The sequence below is a fragment of the Phaseolus vulgaris genome, chromosome 5 (assembly GCF_000499845.2).
Source record: "Phaseolus vulgaris cultivar G19833 chromosome 5, P. vulgaris v2.0, whole genome shotgun sequence".
Lineage (NCBI taxonomy): Eukaryota > Viridiplantae > Streptophyta > Magnoliopsida > Fabales > Fabaceae > Phaseolus > Phaseolus vulgaris.
This window is the reverse complement of record NC_023755.2, coordinates 30,466,121-30,487,400: the sequence shown is the minus strand read 5'-3', so window position 1 is coordinate 30,487,400 and position 21,280 is coordinate 30,466,121. Positions and strand designations below refer to the sequence as shown.

At 49.8% G+C, this 21,280-nt stretch overlaps 1 protein-coding gene and 1 pseudogene across 1 annotated transcript; one reads left to right on the top strand and one right to left on the bottom strand.

The window, feature by feature from the left end:
- Nucleotides 1-292: 292 nt before the first annotated feature.
- On the bottom strand, nucleotides 293-1,861 carry LOC137835417 (shikimate O-hydroxycinnamoyltransferase-like; annotated as a pseudogene).
- A 13,248-nt stretch (nucleotides 1,862-15,109) lies between these two features.
- On the top strand, nucleotides 15,110-16,286 carry LOC137834292 (uncharacterized). The gene is made up of 2 exons (XM_068642353.1): nucleotides 15,110-15,476; nucleotides 15,580-16,286. The coding sequence occupies exons 1-2, from the start codon at nucleotides 15,110-15,112 to the stop codon at nucleotides 16,284-16,286; spliced, it is 1,074 nt and encodes a 357-aa protein (XP_068498454.1).
- Nucleotides 16,287-21,280: the final 4,994 nt, after the last annotated feature.

Here is a 21,280-nt window from a genome sequence, read left to right as displayed (position 1 = left end):
TAAGACAATACAATAATAAGATTGAAAGAAATGACTCTTATTAACATTGAAAAAATTTATGTATAGAGTCTACCATATTCAAATATTCAATATATTATATAATGGTATCAATATATAAAAGGTAACAGAAATTTTTTAAAACAACTAAACTCTAGTAAAATATCTTTTACGTTATTTCATCATATCGTCTTATTGAGATTTGTTTGTTAATCACGAGATATATATATATCGAGTAAATCATCATCACTTTTCCTTTATTAAAGTCCCTTATTAGTAAATAAAGAAGAGAATCTCGAAGAACACTAGTCATGATGAATGTTATATGAGATGGTGACTCATAAGCATTACATAATTATTGAATTGAAAAACTAGAAAGACGTGATGTGATCAATGATAGTGCTAGGACTAATTTGTAGCATGGGAAAAGATGGCAAGCGATGATGGTGGGGAAAGGGTGTGAAGTTAATATCCAACCCCTCAAATGTCATAAAGGAATTCTTGAAACAGCTTCATATGGTGAGGTGGTAGAGCCATTTTCAAATACAAGCTGCCATCATTTGTTGGGCTTGGAATTATGATTGCTAGCCCCTCGTGTATAATCCAGCCTGGTCTCATGAAGATCGGTCTTCCCCAACCAAAGTCAGCATCATAGATTGGAAACTTAGCCCAGCTATTGATACCCACATTTGGACACCCAAAAGTATGTGTGCTCCACGAACAAGAGCATTTAGATCAGGCTGTAGCTGCAGATAGTCAAGAGCTGAACTCAAATATTCGTTGTCCATTCTCGCTATTGCGTTGTGGATTTGATTTGCAGCATACCATGTAGGTTTTGACACGAGATCTCCTGCCAATGCTTTGGGAAAGGTGGAGAAGATAGCATTGCCAAGGTAACCAGGAGGGAGGGGAGGTTGCAGCCTTGACCTTCCATTAATTGGAATATATAGTCTGGTTTCTTGGTCTTCAGGAAGGCCTCTTGCTTTGCACGCACTTCTCCATATATGAGCTGCCAACATCTCATAAGTGCTATAGTTTATTGTGTTGCCATCTTCTTTCGACTTGCCCTTCAGGATGTTGAGTTGGTCACGACTCAATTTAAAACTAGAGGCAACCACAGTTGTGGTGGTGGTGGTGGTGATGGGTGGTGAGAGCTGGTATTCGTGGTGAGGAAAAGCTGGTTGAGGTGGGTCTCTGGCACGAAGTAGGTTCCTGTCAATAAATGGGGGAACAGAAATGGGGATGCCACGAGCCACATTCGACCATGAATTGATGAAGTGAAGAGCTGATTCTCCATCTGCTACATGGTGCTGTATACCAACGCCTATTGAGACCCCACCACATTTGAAATATGTTACCTGAATGCATGCAGTGCAGTGCAGCAAATAGTTAGTTTAATTTTATCCTTACAAAGAGAAAGAAAAGGAACGCACCTGTAACACCACTAACGGATATGTTTCAATCCCGGCAGAATAATCCACCGCGGGAATAAGGTTACGATGGTGAAGGTTGTGAGTGAAGTGGTCCATGGCAACGGTGGCATGAGCCTCAACGAAAAGTACACCCTGACCGTCACAATAAATCTCCACGCGGTGGTCGTCACCGTGGCGGAGGCGGCCGGCCATTGGGTAGAAAAGGACGAGGGTCTTACTTAGGGCTTCCTTCATAATGTTGGGGTGGAAGAAATTGGAAGCCCCGTTTGGGTTGTAGAAATAGACGGTGGGAGTGTGGTAATTCCCCACCAACAAATCCAGGTCTGAGTTCCACAACACCTTCCGCGGGGTAGCCTCTGCGGATTGCACCATTATCGACTCCTTCACAATAATCGTCATCAATCTCTACTTACAACAACAAGGTACATGCCACCATTATCTTTGTCCAAGTATCTTATATATTTATATTTGTGTTTCACTGTACAACTTCTAATTAATTATATAACTTTTTATTTTTATTTTTATTATTTCATATAAAATTAAAATTTTAGATAAAAAAACAAGGTTGTAATTCAACTAACTTTCAACTAACAAGGGTGTCATCAGTTCATGCTGTCACCATCATCTATTCAACTAATATTCTACTCGTAGGTATTGTTCCGTCCGGTTGACCGGAACGTCTTCGTGCGCGACCTCAACCGTCAGCTAAGGACTCCTTCCCACTGATTGCCTGTGAATTCCTGCAAAAAAGAGGACAAAGAGGCGCCCTAGCGGCCGTTTGCACTCCGACGCTCAAGTCAGCCAGCAAGAAACACCAAAAAACTGTCCACCCACGTATCTGAGCACCGCGTGTGGCACTCTGAAGGTGGTAAAAGAACTGTGTATCTGTGTGTGTGTTGTCTCCTTTAGGCAGAAATATTCTCTGATCACTTGTACGTAACCTTAAAGCACGAGCAAGCAACCAAAGAGTTTTTCGTAAATTTGCCAAAGGTTCCAACCCTTTTTCCGACATTCCCAGCGCTATTTAAACTGCCCCAGAATTTAAAGCGCCTTAAAGCCCTTTTAATCTCTAACGTAACGTATTCTTTAAAGCGCTTAATTACGAAATGTAGCGCATTTAAGACGTTGAAACGCTTGGGAGCCCTAATAGTACCAGAATGCTCGAAAGGGAAACTGTATTGAATATCTTTAATTACCTGGCACCTGACTAGAGGGTGTTTCCATTCTGGCATGGCTGTCGTACACGTGGAGGGCCTCACGACGGCATGACCCCATCTGGGGGCGTTTCTGCCCATCTGGGGACGTTTCTACGTGTGGGTCCTCCTGCCTGGGAGTGCTACTGCGCTAGGGGTGGCTTTTTGGGTGCCAACTCATGCCCCCAAGTATCTAGCCACTTACTCTGAGAGCGTATCTGCCTTCCTCTCGCACCCTGCACCCGGTTATCCTGGGCGTGACCTTCCTCTTGGGTCGTATCTGTCCCGAAGGCGTCTCTGGGCGTGACCTTCACGAGTCAGGCTGCCCTTCACTGGTACTATCACTATGGCCTTGAAGCCACCTTTTCCTTCTCTTTATCACTTTCCCGAGATATCGGGTCCTGAGGCTTTCCCACGGCGTCGCTCCCTCCATGGTCTTTCCTACCCATGGGTATCGGGGAACCACACCGTGGTTGCCTTGCTTTTACACTGTTTGATCTGGCGACGCCCTGGTTGGGCGACGCCTCTACCCAGGCGACGCCTTGCCTTGGCGACGCCTTGTCTTGCCTTGGCGACGCCTTGTCTTGCCTTGGCGACGCCTTGTCTTGCCTTGGCGACGCCTTGTCTTGCCTTGGCGACGCCTTGTCTCGCCTTGGCGACGCCTTGTCTTGCCTTGGCGACGCCTTGTCTTGCCTTGGCGACGCTTCCTCTTGGCGTCTCTACACCTGGGCGACACCTTGAGTTGACTTTGACTTTCCAGTCGTTGACTTTGACTTAGTCAACGCCCTGATACGGGACGGTACACAAGCCCCCCAGTCTTAAGCCGAAGACTTGTCTTCAGCGCAAAGACTAAAGCCTTGCCTCCACCATCCGCGTGCGTTCCTGATGACGTGTCATTCTCCGCTGACTCAGCAAATTTTCGAATTACTGACGCGACATTTTCTGAACCACAGGGGTATTCTTAATGAGCGATTGGACATTCCCTGAAATGGGGATGATTACACCTTTTGGGCTACCCTTGATCGCGCGCCACGTGGCCCATTGCGCGGCCCTCCTTTAGAGACCTTTGCGCTTCCCCTGGGCAATCGACCCTCTGACGCGTGGCCCGATCCTGCGGCCCTTAGTTAGCGCTTCTTGAGTCGCGAAATGTAACGTTTAAGTTACTCCAAACCCCGCGCTCACCCTACTGTTACATTCATTCACTCTGCTACTTTGCCCTGTTCCTCGCCTCCAAAACCTCTTCTCTCTGCAATTGCGATTCTCCCCTTCCTGCGCTCTCCTACCGCCTCCACTTCAACAGCAAAGGTATGGTTTCGAGCACTCTCAACTCTTCACTGTTGTCGCATTATAGGAAACTGCTTGGGACTGTTGTTATTCTCGTATTTCTCTGGATATTGTTTGTATGCTTCGTTGTTCCTTTTGCTTCCCTTCGTTCTCTTGCGGGTAGGGCGCTCCTAGGGTTCTTCCATTTCCCCTTTTCTTCTCTCCAAACCCCTTTTCTCTGAACCCTTTCTTTCTCTTTTGATCTTCAGCATTGGCGTTGATGGCAAAAACCAAGACCACCGCGCCTCCCCCGCTCCCCAAGTCTCATTATAAGGGCGAATATGACTGGGCCCCCGACGAACTTCTGGACGAATGTTCCCTCCTGAACTCCGTTGAGGACGTGGAGGCCCACAGGGGGGACCCTGCTCTCTATAACTTCAATGCTTTCCACAAAAGTCATGACTCCCAACTCCTGGTAAGCCGAGTGCGACCTGGGATGCCCGTTTGTGCGGACTCACGGGATACTGGGGTGCGCTTTCTTCTTCCTCTATCAGATGGTGCTCAAAAGGGTGGGCCTGCGTCTGCCCCTAACTCCCTTCGAAAAAGAGCTACTGACAGAGATAAACACTGCTCCCGCCCAACTCCATCCCAACAGTTGGGCTTTCGTGAGGGGGTTCCAAATTCTCTGCGGCTATCTAGGTGTTCCTTCCTCCGTGGACGTTTTTCTTCACTTCTTCGAGGTAAAGAAGCAAGGGAAAAGTCTCTGGATGAGCTTTTCTGGCATCGCCGGGCGCATCATCCTGACACTCTTCCAGAATTCGTTCAAAGGATGGAAGGGGAAATTCTTCAAGGTACGTGCGACCAAGCGTGATCCTTCCATCTTAGAGGGCTTTCCCCTGTACTGGACAGACAAACCCATAACTATGAAGCCCTTGGCTCTCGACGAACTTGCCCCACCTGACCGGGATATATGCAAAGCCTTGGCGGGACTGGGGATAGTCTTCGATACCGCCAAGCTCATCACGAACGAATTCAATGCCCATGGGCTTTCTACATACTTCGGTATCTGCTCTTGGCGATTTATGATGCGTTAGTTGTTATGGTTATCTGCATTACCATTTTTCACTGTACAATGTTACTTGCATTTCGCATCTCTTCCTGTATTGTGAATCCTCATAACTGCTCTAGTACTAATCCTTGTTGTTTGGCCTGTCTTGATGTAGGATCGGTGATGGGCACTTCCAAAAGAATAATGTTGGCGAAAGCACTGAAGGAGGCTCGTGCCGCCAAGGCAGGCGTCTCCTCCAGCCCTGTTGCCAATCCGATTCTCCCACCGGCTCCGACACCGCCGCCTCCAGTCACTGCTGAAGCTGCTTCTAGCCCATCTCCGACGTCTCCACCCGGCTCCGACTTGCTTCCAACCCCCAACTCTCCTTCGCCTATCGCCGCTGTTCCCCTAGCTGCGGCCTCGTCACCGGCTCCACCCCCCCTTGACAAAGGGAAAAGGGTTTTGGAGATTCTGTCAGATGATGAGGAATCGGAGGGTGTGGCGCCCTTCAGAAGGAGAAAATCCGCGCGGGTTCCTCTTCTGGTAGAGACGTCGCCACAGGGAGGGTACCCCTTTATGGACAACCCTCCAAGCGCAACCTCACTCCCTCCTATGATTCTCCAAGAGGAAAGGGGCGAAGTAGCTGAATCTGCGCCGCCTCTGCCGCCGCCAGAAACCACTGCTTCCCCGGCTCCCAACGCTGCCGCCCCCGACTTCATCGCCATTCCCCCTCCAATCATGCATCTGATGAGGGGTTTCAGTGGCGGGACTATGCCAGAAGGTACCGACAGGAGGGAAGGTATGCCTTTCTATTTGGGGGCCTTCTTGGCGGTGGCTCTTGAATGGCGCTCCCAGGCCAGAAACGCTGTCTTGCAAGCTCAAACTCTCTAGGCCTTGGAAACGAAGGCAACTACCCTGGAGGAGGAGATGAGGATCCTGGGACGCCAGAACGAGGCTTATTGTTCCTCCCTGAAGCAAGCACAAGAGTCCAGGGCAGAAACTGAGAGGAAACTGGCAGAGGCCTTGGAGCTCCAGGCTGACTTCTACGCTCGTGAAGTTGCTCTCCAAGTACAGGTGGCGGGTCTTCAGGAAGTGGTCAAAGCGGATGCAGAAACTCACAAAGACCTGAAGGACCGTTGCTGTGAACAGGCTGCCAAGGTGGAGCGGATGGAGGAGGAAATGGCCATGCAAGCCAAAGCTGTGGACCTTCTCCGAGTTGACTACGACAAACTGCAGGTCGAGGTTAGTCGGCTTCGCGTGGAGAAAGAGGCTCTGGAGAAGCAGGTGGCCTCTGGAGACGCCGCCATTGAGGAACTGGAGAAGGAGAAAAAGTCCCTTATCCAGGAGATGGTGGGCACCTTCGAGGAGGGGTTCCAAGAGGCCCTGTCCCAGGCGTCCTGCGAGAACCCTGGCGTCAACCTTTCGAACTGCGACCCCACACACCACGTAGTCGACGGGAAGGTCGTGCCTATGGATTTGAACGACTGAACGGCTGCCCCTCATCCGCCACCTTCCTCTTCAAGCTTAACTCTTCATTCTTTACCTTCGCTTTTTGATTTTATTTGCCAAAACTTGTAATTCTTTGAACTATCCGCACTATTGTTACTGATTTGGGACGTTCGCATGGTTGTCTTTATTTCTTTGTCACATACGACTCTGCCTATGCGATCTCGTTCTCATCTTTTCCCTTCATACGCTTCAATTATTTTATCTGTTTTCTGCCCATTTCTCACACTTCGTTGGGCGGTTTGGTATGATTGGGTAAGGTCGCCCGCCAACCCTTACGCCCATGGAGAGGCTCACTAAGTGGCGCCGTATCGTCCACGGGACGTCTCTGATACCGAAAGGCTCTTTCTTTGATCTTTTAACGCTCGGCGCCCACGCCTAAGGAGAGGCCTGCTAAAGCAGCACCGTATCGTCCCCGGGTGTCTAAAACACTGAGTGCTATGGGGTTTTTGTTCCCTCCATGGTCTTTCTTGCCCATAGGTATCAGGGAACACCCTGCCAGTGACTCGCTGGCGTTTGACGGTCTCGTCTCCCTCCACAGTCTTTCCTACCTGTGGGTACCGGGGAGGCGACGCCTGCAACTAACTTTGCCTTTCTCTGATTTCTTCTCCCTCCTCAGTCTTTCCTACCTGGGGGTATCGGGGAGGTAACGCCAGTCGGTATTTGGGTTGGCGACGCCCGCGACTTCTCGTCTGTCGTCGCCCTTTACGTCCTTCCTGGCAACGCCTCGGGCGTTACCTTTACTTCGTCATTGACCTTAATTCTTGCCTTGGTCAACGCCTGATAACAGCGAAGAGCCCAAGGCTTTGCCTGTGACATCCACGTGGCGCTCCTTGTATAGCTGATGGGACCTTCTGTCATTCGACTTGATCCACGTGGCGCTGCTTACATGGTTGGTGGGGTATCTAGTCATTTCATTTTCTGACTCCTGCTGTACCCCTGGCTCATTTTCGACGGCGGATCGTACCATTGGACATTCTGTTGACGGGACATTTTCTGATTTAAACCAGAGGTGCCAGCGTCATCCTTTCATCTTCTGCCACGTGTATCAATCGTGCGGTGCATCCATTCACGTCGTTTGGCGCTCTAACCGCTTTATTTAACTCTTTAAGCTCTGGAACTATCTTCATCGTTTTCTCACTCTTCATAACCTACTTGCGTTCTTTCTTCTTGCACCCTTTCTTCTCTGTCGGAGGGCTGTTCTAACCTTCGCTCCCCTCGCTCAACCCTTGCATTTCTGGCCATCCTGATCTTGCTAAAGAATGTCTTCTCACGATGCTTCCCCCAGGGTCCGTCCCAAAGACTTGTACCCTTGGGCCTCGAGCGAACTTCTTGATGAGTGTTCATGCTTGCTCTCCACCAGGGCCGTACGGGAACACAAAGGGGAGTTGTGTTCTTACGACCACCGGGCCTTCGCGAGGAGGCACGATGACGACATCGCTGTGCTCCCTTGCACTCTAGGGGAGCCAGTGTGTGGAGACGAACGGGCCAACAACGGGGTCCCTTTCTTTTACTTTTACCAGGTGGTGTTCAAGACCATCGGGGTGCGCTTACCCTTCTCCTGGTTCGAGAAGGAACTGCTGACGGAGATCAACGTGGCTCCAGCCCAGTTATACCCCAACAGCTGGGCCTTTGTCAAGGCCTTCGATGTCCTCTTTGGGTTTCTAGGTTGTGCACCCTCGGTTGACCTCTTTCTTCACTTTTTTGAGGTGAAGAGACAGAGACACAACCTCTGGGTAACTCTCAGTAATTTGCCCGGGAGGGTTCTCTTTACACCCTTCCAAAGCTCGTTCACCGGGTGGAAAGGTCGGTTCTTCAAGATCTGCTGTACTGATCTTGTTCCCGACGCTCTGGATGGGTTTCCACTATACTGGGTGAGAGAGGAAAAGGCCCTCAAAGCCAAACCCCTCAAGAATCTGGCTCCAAGTGATCAAATAGCTTGCCGGATTCTTGCTGAGGCGGGAGGCTTTGACTCTGCTACGGTGATCAGCTTGGAGTTCAACGCTAAGACTCTTGAGAAGTACATATGTGAGAACCACTGCCTTGGGCAATTTCGGCCTTCGTTACTTTCTAACTGTGCCCGTCTTCCTTCACGGTGTCGCTAATACATCTGTTCCTTTTGTGCAGGTTCGAAAATAGGCCAAGAAAAGAGGACACAACTTACTCGAGCGCTGCGGGCTGGGAAAGGGGCTTCGCCTTCCTCCAGTGATGACTCTGATGAGCGCTGAGAAGTGGCTTGTTTGTGTTTTTGCATTTTGTTTTTGCATTTTGTACTGAACATTGCTTGTAACAACAACTTTTCAATATCATAATTCTTTACAACGCCACTTTACTTTGCATATGCTTCATATACCGCGCGACTTCCTTTCGTCTCATTCTGCCAACGATGCATGCTTTTACTTGGGCGACGCCTTCTTTCTGGGCGACGCCAAGACCTAGGCGACGCCTTCTTCCTTGGCGACACCATGGCCTAGGCGGCGCATCACATTACTTCTAACAAGGAAAAATAAAGGCTGAAAACCAAGGCACTTCTTTTTCTCAACTGGTTTTTCCATTTATTAGGGTGACCTCATTAAAAAACCCCCGAAAGGGAAAAAGAGCGTCCCCTTCAACTAAATTGTTACATGCTGCTTACATAGGTCAACTGAAATAAAATTTTAAGTTGGCTGCATTCCAACTGCGCGGGATAGAGCCTCCATCTAAAGTCTCCAGGTTGTACGAACCGTTGCCCTTAGCCTCAGTAACTCTGAAGGGCCCGGTCCACTTGGGAGACAGCTTATTCTCCAACTCGTAAGGGTGAGTTTTCCTCATCACTAGGTCGCCCACCTGAAACTGTCGTGGCTTTACTTTAGAGCTATATTGCCGCTCCACTCTTCTCTTCATCGCTTCAGCTTTTATTCTAGCTTCTTCCCTGGCCTCTTCTAGCAGATCCAGGTTTACCCGTCTCTCCTCATTAGATTCCTCCACCACAAAGTTCTGAAAACGCGGTGAGCTTTCGTGTATTTCTACTGAAATCATCGCGTCCGACCCGTACACCAAACTGAACGGCGTCTCCATAGTAGAGGATTGGGGCGTGGTGTGGTATGCCCATACAATCCTTGGCACCTCTTCCGCCCACGCCCCTTTGGCCTTCTCTAACCTTCTTTTTAACTCCCTCAGCAAAACTCTGTTTGCTGACTCTACTTGTCCATTGGTCTGGGGGTGTTCGACCGACGCGAACACTTGCTTGATTCCCACTTCAGCGCACAGATTTCTCAACTGCTGACTGGCGAATTGGGTCCCGTTGTCAGATATCAGGCGCCTGGGCACGCCAAAGCGACACACGATGTTTCTCCACACAAAATGCTGTACCTTATGCGCAGTGATTTGTGCCACGGGCTCTGCCTCTATCCACTTAGTGAAGTATTCTATGGCGACGATCAGATATTTCATCTGCCTGATTGCTAGTGGGAAAGGGCCCAAGATGTCAATTCCCCATGTGTGGAAAGGCCACGGGCTGTATATGGACCGCAACTCTTCTGGCGGCGCCTTGTGCCAGTCGGCGTGCTTTTGGCATTGCTTACACCGCTGGGCGTGCCGTGCGCAATCCTCTTTCACCGTTGGCCAGAAGAAACTTGCGCGTATTACCTCGGAGGCTAAGGACCTTCCTCCTACATGGCTTCCGCAGATGCCTTCGTGTAGCTCCGCCATTATCCTGTTGCACTCATCGCCACTGACGCATGTTAGGATAGGGTGAGTGAAACCGTGTCTGAACAGCACCCCATCCACCAAGGTATACCTTGCGGCGTTCCTTTTGATTTTCTTACCCTCTTCAGGGTCCACTGGAAAGGCCCCGTCCGCCAGGTATCGTTTATAGGGCGTCATCCAGGTGTCTCCCGTGGACAGGACACAAACCTGCCTCTGCTCTTCCTCAGACGCACCCGCGTATATACTGATGCGGGGCGCCCTCTGCGTATCTTGGGTTAATGAGGAATGACTCCTCGGCCTTCCCCTTGATGCATAAATTTGGAGGACATCCACCCTGTTGTCTTCCACGAATCGACGCGGAGCTTTGAGGGTCTCCTGGATCACTGTCCTCTGTCTACCCCCCTTGCCTGAGCTGGCCAGCTTTGCGAGCAGGTCGGCTCTGGCATTCTGCTCCCTCGGGACGTGTATTAACTCAAGAGCGTTGAACGCCCCTTTCAACAACTGGACGTATTTTAGATACGCCGCCATCTGGGGGTCCTTCTCCTGGAACTCACCTGACACCTGCCCCGTAATCAACTGGGAGTCGCTCTTCACTAGGAGGTTCTGTGCGCCCATCTCCTTGGCGAAGAGCATTCCTGCAATCAGGGCTTCATATTCTGCTTGGTTGTTACTTGCCTTGAAGGCAAAACGCAAGGCCTGCTCGATCAGTATGTCGTCGGGTCCTTCCAGCACTATTCCCGCACCACTCCCTTGTTGGTTTGAGGAGCCCTCAACCGAGAGCAGCCACTGTGAACTCGCTTCCACCTCTTGCTCACCTCCGGGCGAGAGTTCTGCTACAAAATCCGCGTACACCTGCCCTTTAATGGATCCTCTAGGCTCGTACTGTATGTCGAATTCTGACAGTTCCACTGCCCAGCGTACCATTCTTCCTGCCACATCGGGCTTCTGCAGCACCTTCTGTATAGGGAGGTTGGTCATTATCACCACCGTAAAACTGTGGAAGTAATGACGGAGCCTCCTAGCCGAGAACACTACCGCCAGCGCCGCCTTCTCCAGTGCTTGGTACCTTGTCTCAGCTCCCTGTAAGGCCTTGCTTACAAAGTAGATGGGCTTCTGACTCTGGTCCTGCTCTTGGACCAACACAGAACTGATGGCCCTATCTATTACAGTAAAATACAACCGGAGGGGCACGCCCGTTACCGGTTTGCAGAGAACTGGAGGCGTCGCCAGGTACTCCTTCAGCTTAACGAAAGCCGCTTCACATTCCTCAGTCCATGCAAAGCGACTGTTTCTCTTGAGGCACTGGAAGTACGGGTGCCCCTTTTCTCCTCCGGCGGAAACAAACCTCGAGAGCACCGCCATCCGCCCTGTCAACTGTTGAACCTCCTTTACCGATGTCGGACTCCGCATGGCGATAATAGCCGCACATTTGTCGGGGTTCGCCTCTATCCCCCTCTCGGTGAGCAGAAAACCCAAGAATTTACCGGCCTCTACCCCGAAAACACACTTCTCGGGGTTCAACTTGAGGCGGTATTTGGATATTGTGTTGAACAACTCCTCCAAGTCTGCCATGTGCTGCACCCTGTTCTGCGACGCCACCACCATGTCGTCTACATAGGCGTATACGTTCCTCCCAAGCATTGGCGCCCGAAGGGCATCACCTTATAGCAATAACTGCATGTTTCAGTCATGAACGCAGCCTTGCTCTCGTCTCTAGGGTGCATCTTGATTTGGTTATACCCTGAGAAGGCGTCCAGGAAGCTTAACACCTTGCTGCCAGACGCGCTGTCCACTAGGGCGTCGATGCTGGGCAACGGATAGGAATCCTTTGGGCACGCCTTGTTCAGGTCCGTGAAGTCAACGCACATTCTCCACTTTCCGTTCGCCTTTTTCACCAAGACGACGTTGGCGAGCCACTCAGGGTACTGAATCTCCCTAATGTGGCCAGCACTCAGCAGCTTCTGCGTTTCGTCTTTCACCACCTGTTGTCGCTCCTCATTGAACTTCCTCCTTCTCTGACGCACGGGGCGGACCGTGGCGTCCATGCTGAGGTGGTGGCACAGGAAATCGGGGTGGGCGCCAAATGTTCCGTCCGGTTGACCGGGACGTCTTCGTGCGCGACCTCAACCGTCAGCTAAGGACTCCTTCCCACTGATTGCCTGTGAATTCCTGCAAAAAAGAGGACAAAGAAGCGCCCTAGCGGTCGTTTGCACTCCGACGCTCAAGTCAGCCAGCAAGAAACACCAAAAAACTGTCCACCCACGTATCTGAGCACCGCGTGTGGCACTCTGAAGGTGGTAAAAGAACTGTGTATCTGTGTGTGTGTTGTCTCCTTTAGGCAGAAATATTCTCCGATCACTTGTACGTAACCTTAAAGCACGAGCAAGCAACCAAAGAGTTTTTCGTAAATTTGCCAAAGGTTCCAACCCTTTTTCCGACATTCCCAGCGCTATTTAAACTGCCCCAGAATTTAAAGCGCCTTAAAGCCCTTTTAATCTCTAACGTAACGTATTCTTTAAAGCGCTTAATTACGAAACGTAGCGCATTTAAGACGTTGAAACGCTTGGGAGCCCTAATAGTACCAGAATGCTCGAAAGGGGAACTGTATTGAATATCTTTAATTACCTGGCACCTGACTAGAGGGTGTTTCCATTCTGGCATGGTTGTCGTACACGTGGAGGGCCTCACGACGGCATGACCCCATCTGGGGGCGTTTCTGCCCATCTGGGGACGTTTCTACGTGTGGGTCCTCCTGCCTGGGAGTGCTACTGCGCTAGGGGTGGCTTTTTGGGTGCCAACTCATGCCCCTAAGTATCTAGCCACTTACTCTGAGAGCGTATCTGCCTTCCTCTCGCACCCTGCACCCGGTTATCCTGGGCGTGACCTTCCTCTTGGGTCGTATCTGTCCCGAAGGCGTCTCTGGGCGTGACCTTCACGAGTCAGGCTGCCCTTCACTGGTACTATCACTATGGCCTTGAAGCCACCTTTTCCTTCTCTTTATCACTTTCCCGAGATATCGGGTCCTGAGGCTTTCCCACGGCGTCGCTCCCTCCATGGTCTTTCCTACCCATGGGTATCGGGGAACCACACCGTGGTTGCCTTGCTTTTACACTGTTTGATCTGGCGACGCCCTGGTTGGGCGACGCCTCTACCCAGGCGACGCCTTGTCCTGCCTTGGCGACGCTTCCTCTTGGCGTCTCTACACCTGGGCGACACCTTGAGTTGACTTTGACTTTCCAGTCGTTGACTTTGACTTAGTCAACGCCCTGATACGGGACGGTACAGGTATTACTATTTATTATTCATGATCCCTATTATAGCATTTGGTTTTGTAATTTGTTTTATGTTATCTACTTATTTAGTAAGGAACAGCTGATATTGTAAATTGGAATGATTATCCCGGATAAACACAACAACTTTTTTCAGTGGTTATTGTTCGTGAATATGTTTATGGATTTCCTCAGTGTTACTTTTCCTTTTCTTCCCTTTTCACTTGAAATCATGCATATAAATTATCGTACTTGGAACTTTAATCTCAGATGAATTATATTTTATTTCAACTGAACGCCGAACAGGAATTACATTGCTAATTTTATATACAAATAACTAATTATGTTTCATTTTAAATCAACTTAAGATAAAATTCTAACATTACAAATTCATCAATTTTAAAAAAGAAATACCACTCACACCTTACTCACAAATTTTCATAAGTTTTATTTCTTTCTTTACTTTCCATTCTTTTTTCTTTGTTTTGTATTTGGATGAGTAATATTTACCCAAATGAATTTGAGGGAATGAACTTGAGGAAAAGGCTAGATTGTTTGGATATTTATTACTAAAGAAATCATATTGCCTATGTGGAGGGAAGAAAGAAAGAAAAGGCTGTTGAACATGACGTGAGAAGACAAAATTTTCCTTGACTTTTACAGTATGCAAAGGTATAATAATATATAATAATGAAAAAAATTAATAATAACAAATTTATAAAATAAGTTGACTAACCACTGGTAATGTTGGTGTCACGTAAGCGGGTCCCACGAGCAGCGCGGGTCAGTACCTCGCAAAGCACGTGCGCCAAGGAGTCAAGTGTGGTTAGACATCGGTTATCAGGATGTACCGACTTGCCACTAGACAGTGTGGAGAGGTCGGACATCAGAAAGCCAAACAGTAGAGATGGGCTACGAGAAGTGGATCCCAAATCACACACCAGTTATTAGTAAGGGAGAAACCTAGATCACGAGGGTCCATATGTGTAGAGTGGATGATGCGTTCAGGCGTAACACGAAGTGTAGAGCCACTGGAAAGATATGATTCGTGAGGGTCGTGTTCCAGGGGTGAGCTGCATGCATGACACGTGAACAGCTAGGGCACTCCCAAAAGCGGGTGACCCCAGAGATCAGGTGCACGAGGAGGCACCCAGGTGGTCATCCCGTCAGAGGTTGCACTCCAATTAGGGACCCCACACGCTAGGTTATCCTGAGAGTAAGGTAACAACAGTGTTGGGCCCACCCATCAGAAAGGCCCATTTCAGGTAAACAGGAAACCCTAGTTTCAGTCTATAAATAGTAAGTTAACAAACTTGACAAGAGAGAATTCTCTTGCGTCGTAAACACACACAAAGTAGCAAGATTATAAAGTTTCGGTGTTTGCTAGCGCTAGTACTGACTTGAGCGTCGGAGTGCAAACGGCCACTAGGGCGCCCTTTGCCTTTGTGTTTCAGGTGTTCATCACAGGATAGGCACACGCGAACGCAAGGACTCTGGACGTAAGAGTGACGTAGGAGTACGAAGGCGTTTCGAGTCAACCAGCAGGAACATTTGGCGCTCACCGTGGGGCACGATACAAACACTGTCCCACCAGCAAGAACCAGGAAGATCCAAGAGATGAGAAGTACGAGGCAAGGACCTGTTGCACCAAACGGGGGTGAGGCCCTCACCCTGCAACAGGTTATGGAGATGATGTGAGCCCTTCAGAAAGAGATGGCCGCGTCAAGAGCGAATCAAGAACGCATCCAAGCTGATTTGGTAGCGTCGCAAGTTATGAACGAGGAACTGCGTAGAAACCTGCAAACCCACGCGGCTGAGCGTGAGGGTGCAGATCAGGAGCTAGTGACGCCACCCAGAGAGTTCCCGACACCTTTCTCACCAGAGATCGTGGATGCAGTGATATCAACCACACTCGTAGGGCCCAAGGTGACCTTCACCGGGATGGAAGACCCGGAGGCCCACCTTACGACCTTCCATACACAGATGATGCTGGTTGGGGGCTCTGATACGGTGCGATGCAAGCTGTTCATGAGCACTTTGGCAAGAACAACGATGGACTGGTTCATGAGCCTCCCTGATGGTAATGTAACGTCGTTCCCACAACTCACAAAGTTGTTCAGGGCACAATACCTCGCTTATTGAGACCCCCGTCAGTCTCCTACGACCTCTTTGATGTGAAACAGTATCAAGGAGAGTCTTTGAAGACCGTTTTGGAGCGCAAGTGGTGAGGTTGAACCTCACAGAAGAAAAGATGATGGTGCACGCGTTTAGGAAGGGCATCGTGCCGGGACCCTTCAGCGAGTCACTCATCCGAAACCATCCCAAGACCTTCGCCAAGATAAGGCGTCGCGCGATGGCCCACATTGCGGCGGAGGAAGAAGTTAGTGAAAAGCGCACATGCGTGGTCCCCATGCGGCCACGCGCGAAAGGTCGGCCTCAAACCCTAAGGATGCATGAGGCGACGACAGAGATGAAGGCCCCCGCGAAGCAGCAACCCTACCAGAAGCCTAATGCGAGGGGGCGTAGGAGAGATAACGTGCCGCCGAGGCATGACTTCATAGTAGAGCTTAAAGACCTCATCGCTATCCCAAACATAGCGGAGAGACTGAAGGTGCCTCCCATGACCGACAAGAGGCTCGGGCCTAACAAGAACGCATGGTGTGAGTTCCACCAAGCATACGGCCACCCCATACGCAATTGCTTAGCGTTGGGACACCAGCTAGACGAGCTGGTGAAGAACGGTCTCCTAAGAGATTATCTGCAAGAAAAACAAGGGCCCGAGGACGCAGCGGCAACAGGGGGCGGCCCGGGGCACGAAGTCCTCGTACACGGTGAGGTCCACACCACTGCAGGAGGGTTCTTGGGAGGAGGCTGTACCGCTTCTCAGTGAAGGAAATACACGCGAACGATGATGTCGGTAGAAGCATAGAGAACCGACGACGCCTTCGACGTAGACCTGGCCTTTACTAAGACCGACCTAGAGGACGTTGTCCCCCATGACAACGATTCAGTGGTGATCTCAACGGTAACCGCATGAAGGAAGGTGCACCGTGTGCTGGTATATCAGGGAAGCTCGGCAGACGTAATGTTCTGGACGACTTTCAACAAACTACAACTATCCCTTGACATGCTAAGGCCCTATGGCGGTTGTCTACACAGTTTTGCAGGAGACCAGGTAGAGGTGCTAGGATACTTGGAGTTGAGCACCGTATACTGAGAGGGTCCCCTTGCCCAAGGTCAGTCGCCCTAAACCCGGCGGGACCGTAGCAGAAATCACCCGCGGAACCAAATATGATCTGTTTGGAAACTCCGGGGAAAGAGAGATTGGAGAGAGAGTCTCCAACCTAAGCAACATCTCCGGCCAAAAGGTGCAAGTCCCAGTTGAGAAGATCGTAGAGTCCAGAACCGGGGTAACCAGTGATGATCGACTAGGCGATCAGTTCGGCCCCCGAACAAAGACAGGGTCAGTTTCAAGGTCCTACACACAGGGAAAGCAGAGTATGCTAAAAGCTTGGAAAGAAACACCAGATTCCAAGGAAGGCAGCCCCACTAGTTTCACGACCGGTCTCTCCCGTCTGGACCAATCCTCCCAGAAGAATGGAGAGCCTCGGGACGAAGCACGCAGGCTTGAGGCGCTGAAGTAGGGCTCGGTTCCGTACACATGGAATGTAGCCAACTTCAAGTCTTATTTCGATTAAACAAGAATATTGTACATGGTATTAGAGGACACTTTTTTTCCCTTACAAGGGTTTTTAATGAGGTCCCCATATAAGTTACAATTGAAATATTTTCTCGAGTTATGTACAATTCAGTTAAGAACTTGTTTTCCTTGCGTTAGAAGTCTCGTGGGCAGAGAGGTAGGTTCATGAGAGAACACCTCCCCTCTGAAGTGAGAGAGCCAAGGTTGAACGAAATAGTTCGCCAGATAAATCCTCCTCGCCCTCGAGCGAAGCTTAGGTCATTCAAGCATTTGTTTTCCTCGTGTTAGAAGCCTCGTGGGCGGAGAGGTAGGTTCGTAGAGAAAACCTCCCCTCTCGAGTGAAAGAGCTAAGGTCAGCTAATAGTTCAAGTTAAATCCTCCTCGCCCTCGAGCGAAACCGAGGTCAGTTAATAGATAAATCCTCCTCGCCTTCGAGCGAAGCTGTGGTCAGTTAAGAATTAATTTCCCTTGCGCTAGAAGTCTTGCAAGCAGAGAGGTAGGTTCGTAAGAGAACGCCTCCCCTCGTGAGTGAAAGCGCCAAGGTAAACAAAATAATTCACCAGATAAATCCTTCGCGCCTTTGAGAGAAGCCGAGGACAGTTGAGAGCTTGTTCCCCTTGTGAAGAACGCTAAGGAGGAAAGACCCAATCCACAGTAAAACTCCTTCTCACGATAAGGGGAACATGTAACAAAACGCTAGAAGAAATGTCTTAGCCCCAGGCACCACGACATAGCAGTTACATAAGTCAACAAAACAACTTGCGATTTAAAATAGTCAGGTGTTCGGAAAGGTAAAAGTTACAAACAAATGAAAAAGAGTTCGTACATCAACCAAATACAAATCATGGGAGGACCCTGGGAACGATCTTCCCATTTTCAACAAGGTTCGACGTAGTAAAGGGCGTAATATCCACTTTGGGGTGCACACAAGCAACTTGGGCAAGATCGTCTCTGAATCCCTCGTCGTAGGCGTCAAGAACATCCCTGGTCAGATCAGCCTCCGCTTCTTCGAACCTCTTAGCTTGTTGATGAAGCTCAACCTCCGCTCGACCCAGCAGTGCCTCGCGACAGACAGACCTTTGTTCAAGCCCCACAATCTTGGCCTTAGACTCCTCATTGGCCTCTTCCAACTCAAAGACCCGAACCCGTAGGGATAAAACTCTTGCCTCCAGCACAGAAACCTCTTGGCGCTTGGCGTGGAGTAGTTTCGAGAGATGAACCAACTCCTCCCTCAGAGTAGCCTCGCGGACAGCAAACAAGCGAGCTATTGAGGAGTCCCCAGATTCAGCCCTGGACAGTAGAGCGTTGAATTGAGCGAGAAGTGCCCCGAAGTTGAAACCCAGTCTTTCCCTGGTAGCAACTTCATCCAGATCCGCAGTCACCCCTTGCTAAAAGCCCTTGATGGCATGTTGAAGGAGAAGGAGCAGTTCAGGGATGGGAGGAGTAGAAGCCTCAGTCCCACCAAGATCAGGGAGAAGAGAAAGACCGATCATGCGACCTCGGGGCGAGACAGAGCGACCAGAAGAAGATGAATGTGAAACCATCACCGGCATAGGCTTGGTTTTCTTGTGGATTGGCCCTTCAACAGAATCCTCGTTTGACTCGATTACTACCCCTGCAAGGGAGTGAGGTAGAAGATGGTTGAACGGTGATGAAAGGGACCGAAACCCCAGGATTGGAAGGAACGGGTGAAGACGTCGCGACGGCAAAGGCGCGGGCGTGCTGGAGAGAAGTGCCCACGTCCCTGGAAACCCCGTAAAGACGAGTGAGAATATCAGTTAACCTAGCCCGTTTTTCTTCGCTCAAAACCATGCCTACATACAAAGTTCAGGAGAAATACAGAGATAAAGCATGCGAATGTGCGAAGGTAGAATGCGCAAACGCGACATTACGATAACAAGAATCAGCACCTCCCAGAGTTTAGGGTTTCTTGAATCAAAGGAAACCCAGAAACGGAAGGTGATCGATGCAAAGATTAAGCAACACAGGCAATTATCCAGGACCAGAATCAGTAAACAGGTATGAATGGGGATAAGGTTCATACCTACAGACGATAGGGAGAGAAGGCAGAAATGCGTAAAGGAAGCGCGCGAATGCTTGAGGAAGAAGGCGAAACCATTAAAGAGTTTCGGAGACTGATGTAACAAGCGAATAGACGCGCGCGTTTTCAAGAGTTTAAAAGCAAACAAAGAAGCGTAAACAACATTAAAACCTAGTCGTTGATGAAAGACATGTCTGCACAGATAAGATAGACCCAGAAAGATGTCACTTTGGCGTTGTATTTAAGTCTTGTCACACAGAGCCACGTAGGTCACCCAGGACAAGGACTTAGCCTCTTTGCTGAACAAGTTACAACTCGATACTGGGGGGCTTGTGTAGCGACCGGTCCCTGGACGTTGACTAACCACTGGTAATGTTGGTGCCACGTAAGTGGGTGCCATGAGCAACACGGGCTAGTACCTCGCAAAGCACGTGCGCTAAGGAGCCAAGTGTGGTTAGACATCGGTCATCAGGATGTACCGACTTGCCACTAGACAGTGTGGAGAGGTTGGACATCGGAAACCCAAACAGTAGAGATGGGCCACGAGAAGTGGATCCCAGATCACACACTAGTTATCAGTAAGGGAGAAGCCTAGATCACGAGCGTCCATGTGTGTAGAGTGGATGACGCGTTCAGGCGTAACACAAAGTGTAGAGCCATTGGAAAGATAAGATTCGTGAGGGTCGTGTTCTAGGGGTGAGCTGCATGCATGGCACGTGAACAGCTAGGGCACTCCCAAAGGCGGGTGACCCCAGAGATTAGGTGCACGAGAAGGCACGCAGGTGGTCATCCCGTCAGAGGTTGCACTCCAGTTAGGGGCCCCATGCGATAGGTTATCCTGAGAGTAAGGTAACAACAGTGTTGGGCCCGCCCATCATAAAGGCCCATTTCAGGTAAACAGGAAACCCTAGTTTCAGTCTATAAATAGTAAGTTAACAAACTTGACAAGAGAAAATTCCCTTGCACCGTAAACACACATAGAGTAGCAAGATTATACAGTTTCGGTGTTTCCTAACCCTAGTACTGACTTGAGCGTCAGAGTGCAAACGGCCGCTAGGGCGCCCTTTGTCTTTGTGTTTCAGGTGTTCATCACACGAAAGGCACACTCGAACGCAAGGACTCTGGACGTAAGAGTGACGTAGGCGTAAGAAGGCGTTTCGAGTCAACCGACAGGAACATATTTAATAGATGCCTAAAATTGATTTTGTGCAAATGTAATGAATGATTCTAAGAGATGTTGTGATTCATAAGAAATAGCCAAGTACATCTAGTATAGTCATTGACTATAGTGAGAAAAAAAGGTTTTCCAAAATGAGTTGGGGTTTTATGAGGACTCAAAATGTCACAATGCAATAGATTTGATCCTGCCTGTTGACCGGAGCGCTGGAGAATGCCTCATCAAAGGATCGACGTGCGCGCCGCTTCTCACTTCCGTTCCTCCTCTGGATCTATCTCAAGAACCTGCAAAGAAACGATACGGCGCCGCTGCGGCCGATCGCACTCCGACGCTCAAGTCAGTGACGGTATCACCAAATACTAAGAACTGGAACCGTGCAAATCTCTCTCACAAACAGCTCTGTCACTCGCAAGCGTAAAGTGTATGAACTGAACGTGCGTACCTTAGGAAATCTGTTAAGAACTCTTATATACCTGGTGATTTTCTCTCTCCTGGCAGTTACAGACTTGGACACGTGGCTTGCATCCGACTGTACACGTGCCATCATCTGGAGGCTCCCTGACTTGGCGCTACTTCTACTCTCATTTGGCTAAGTTACCTATGCATGGTGCTGCCCAGTGCATAGCTAACTCAGGAGTGCGATCTCTACTGAAACTGGCGAGGTAGGGCCTTCATACACCTTCCCTGTGGTCTCGCCGGCCGCCTTCATAATCTGCTTCTCCTTTAACTTCGGCGATGTGCTTGTTCTGGCGATCTCCGACTGCCTGGTCACCTGAGTCTGCATCTGGCGACTTCGTCCTTAACCTGGCGATCGCCTATTCTGGTAAGCTGGAGATCGGAACACGCCAACTTAACTATCGGCGACTACACGTGCCTCCCGACTTCCTTCCCAACTGTCAACCTGGCGCCCTGTCAACACGCCTACACTGTAACAGGATGCCACGTCATCGCATCCGACCATCAGGG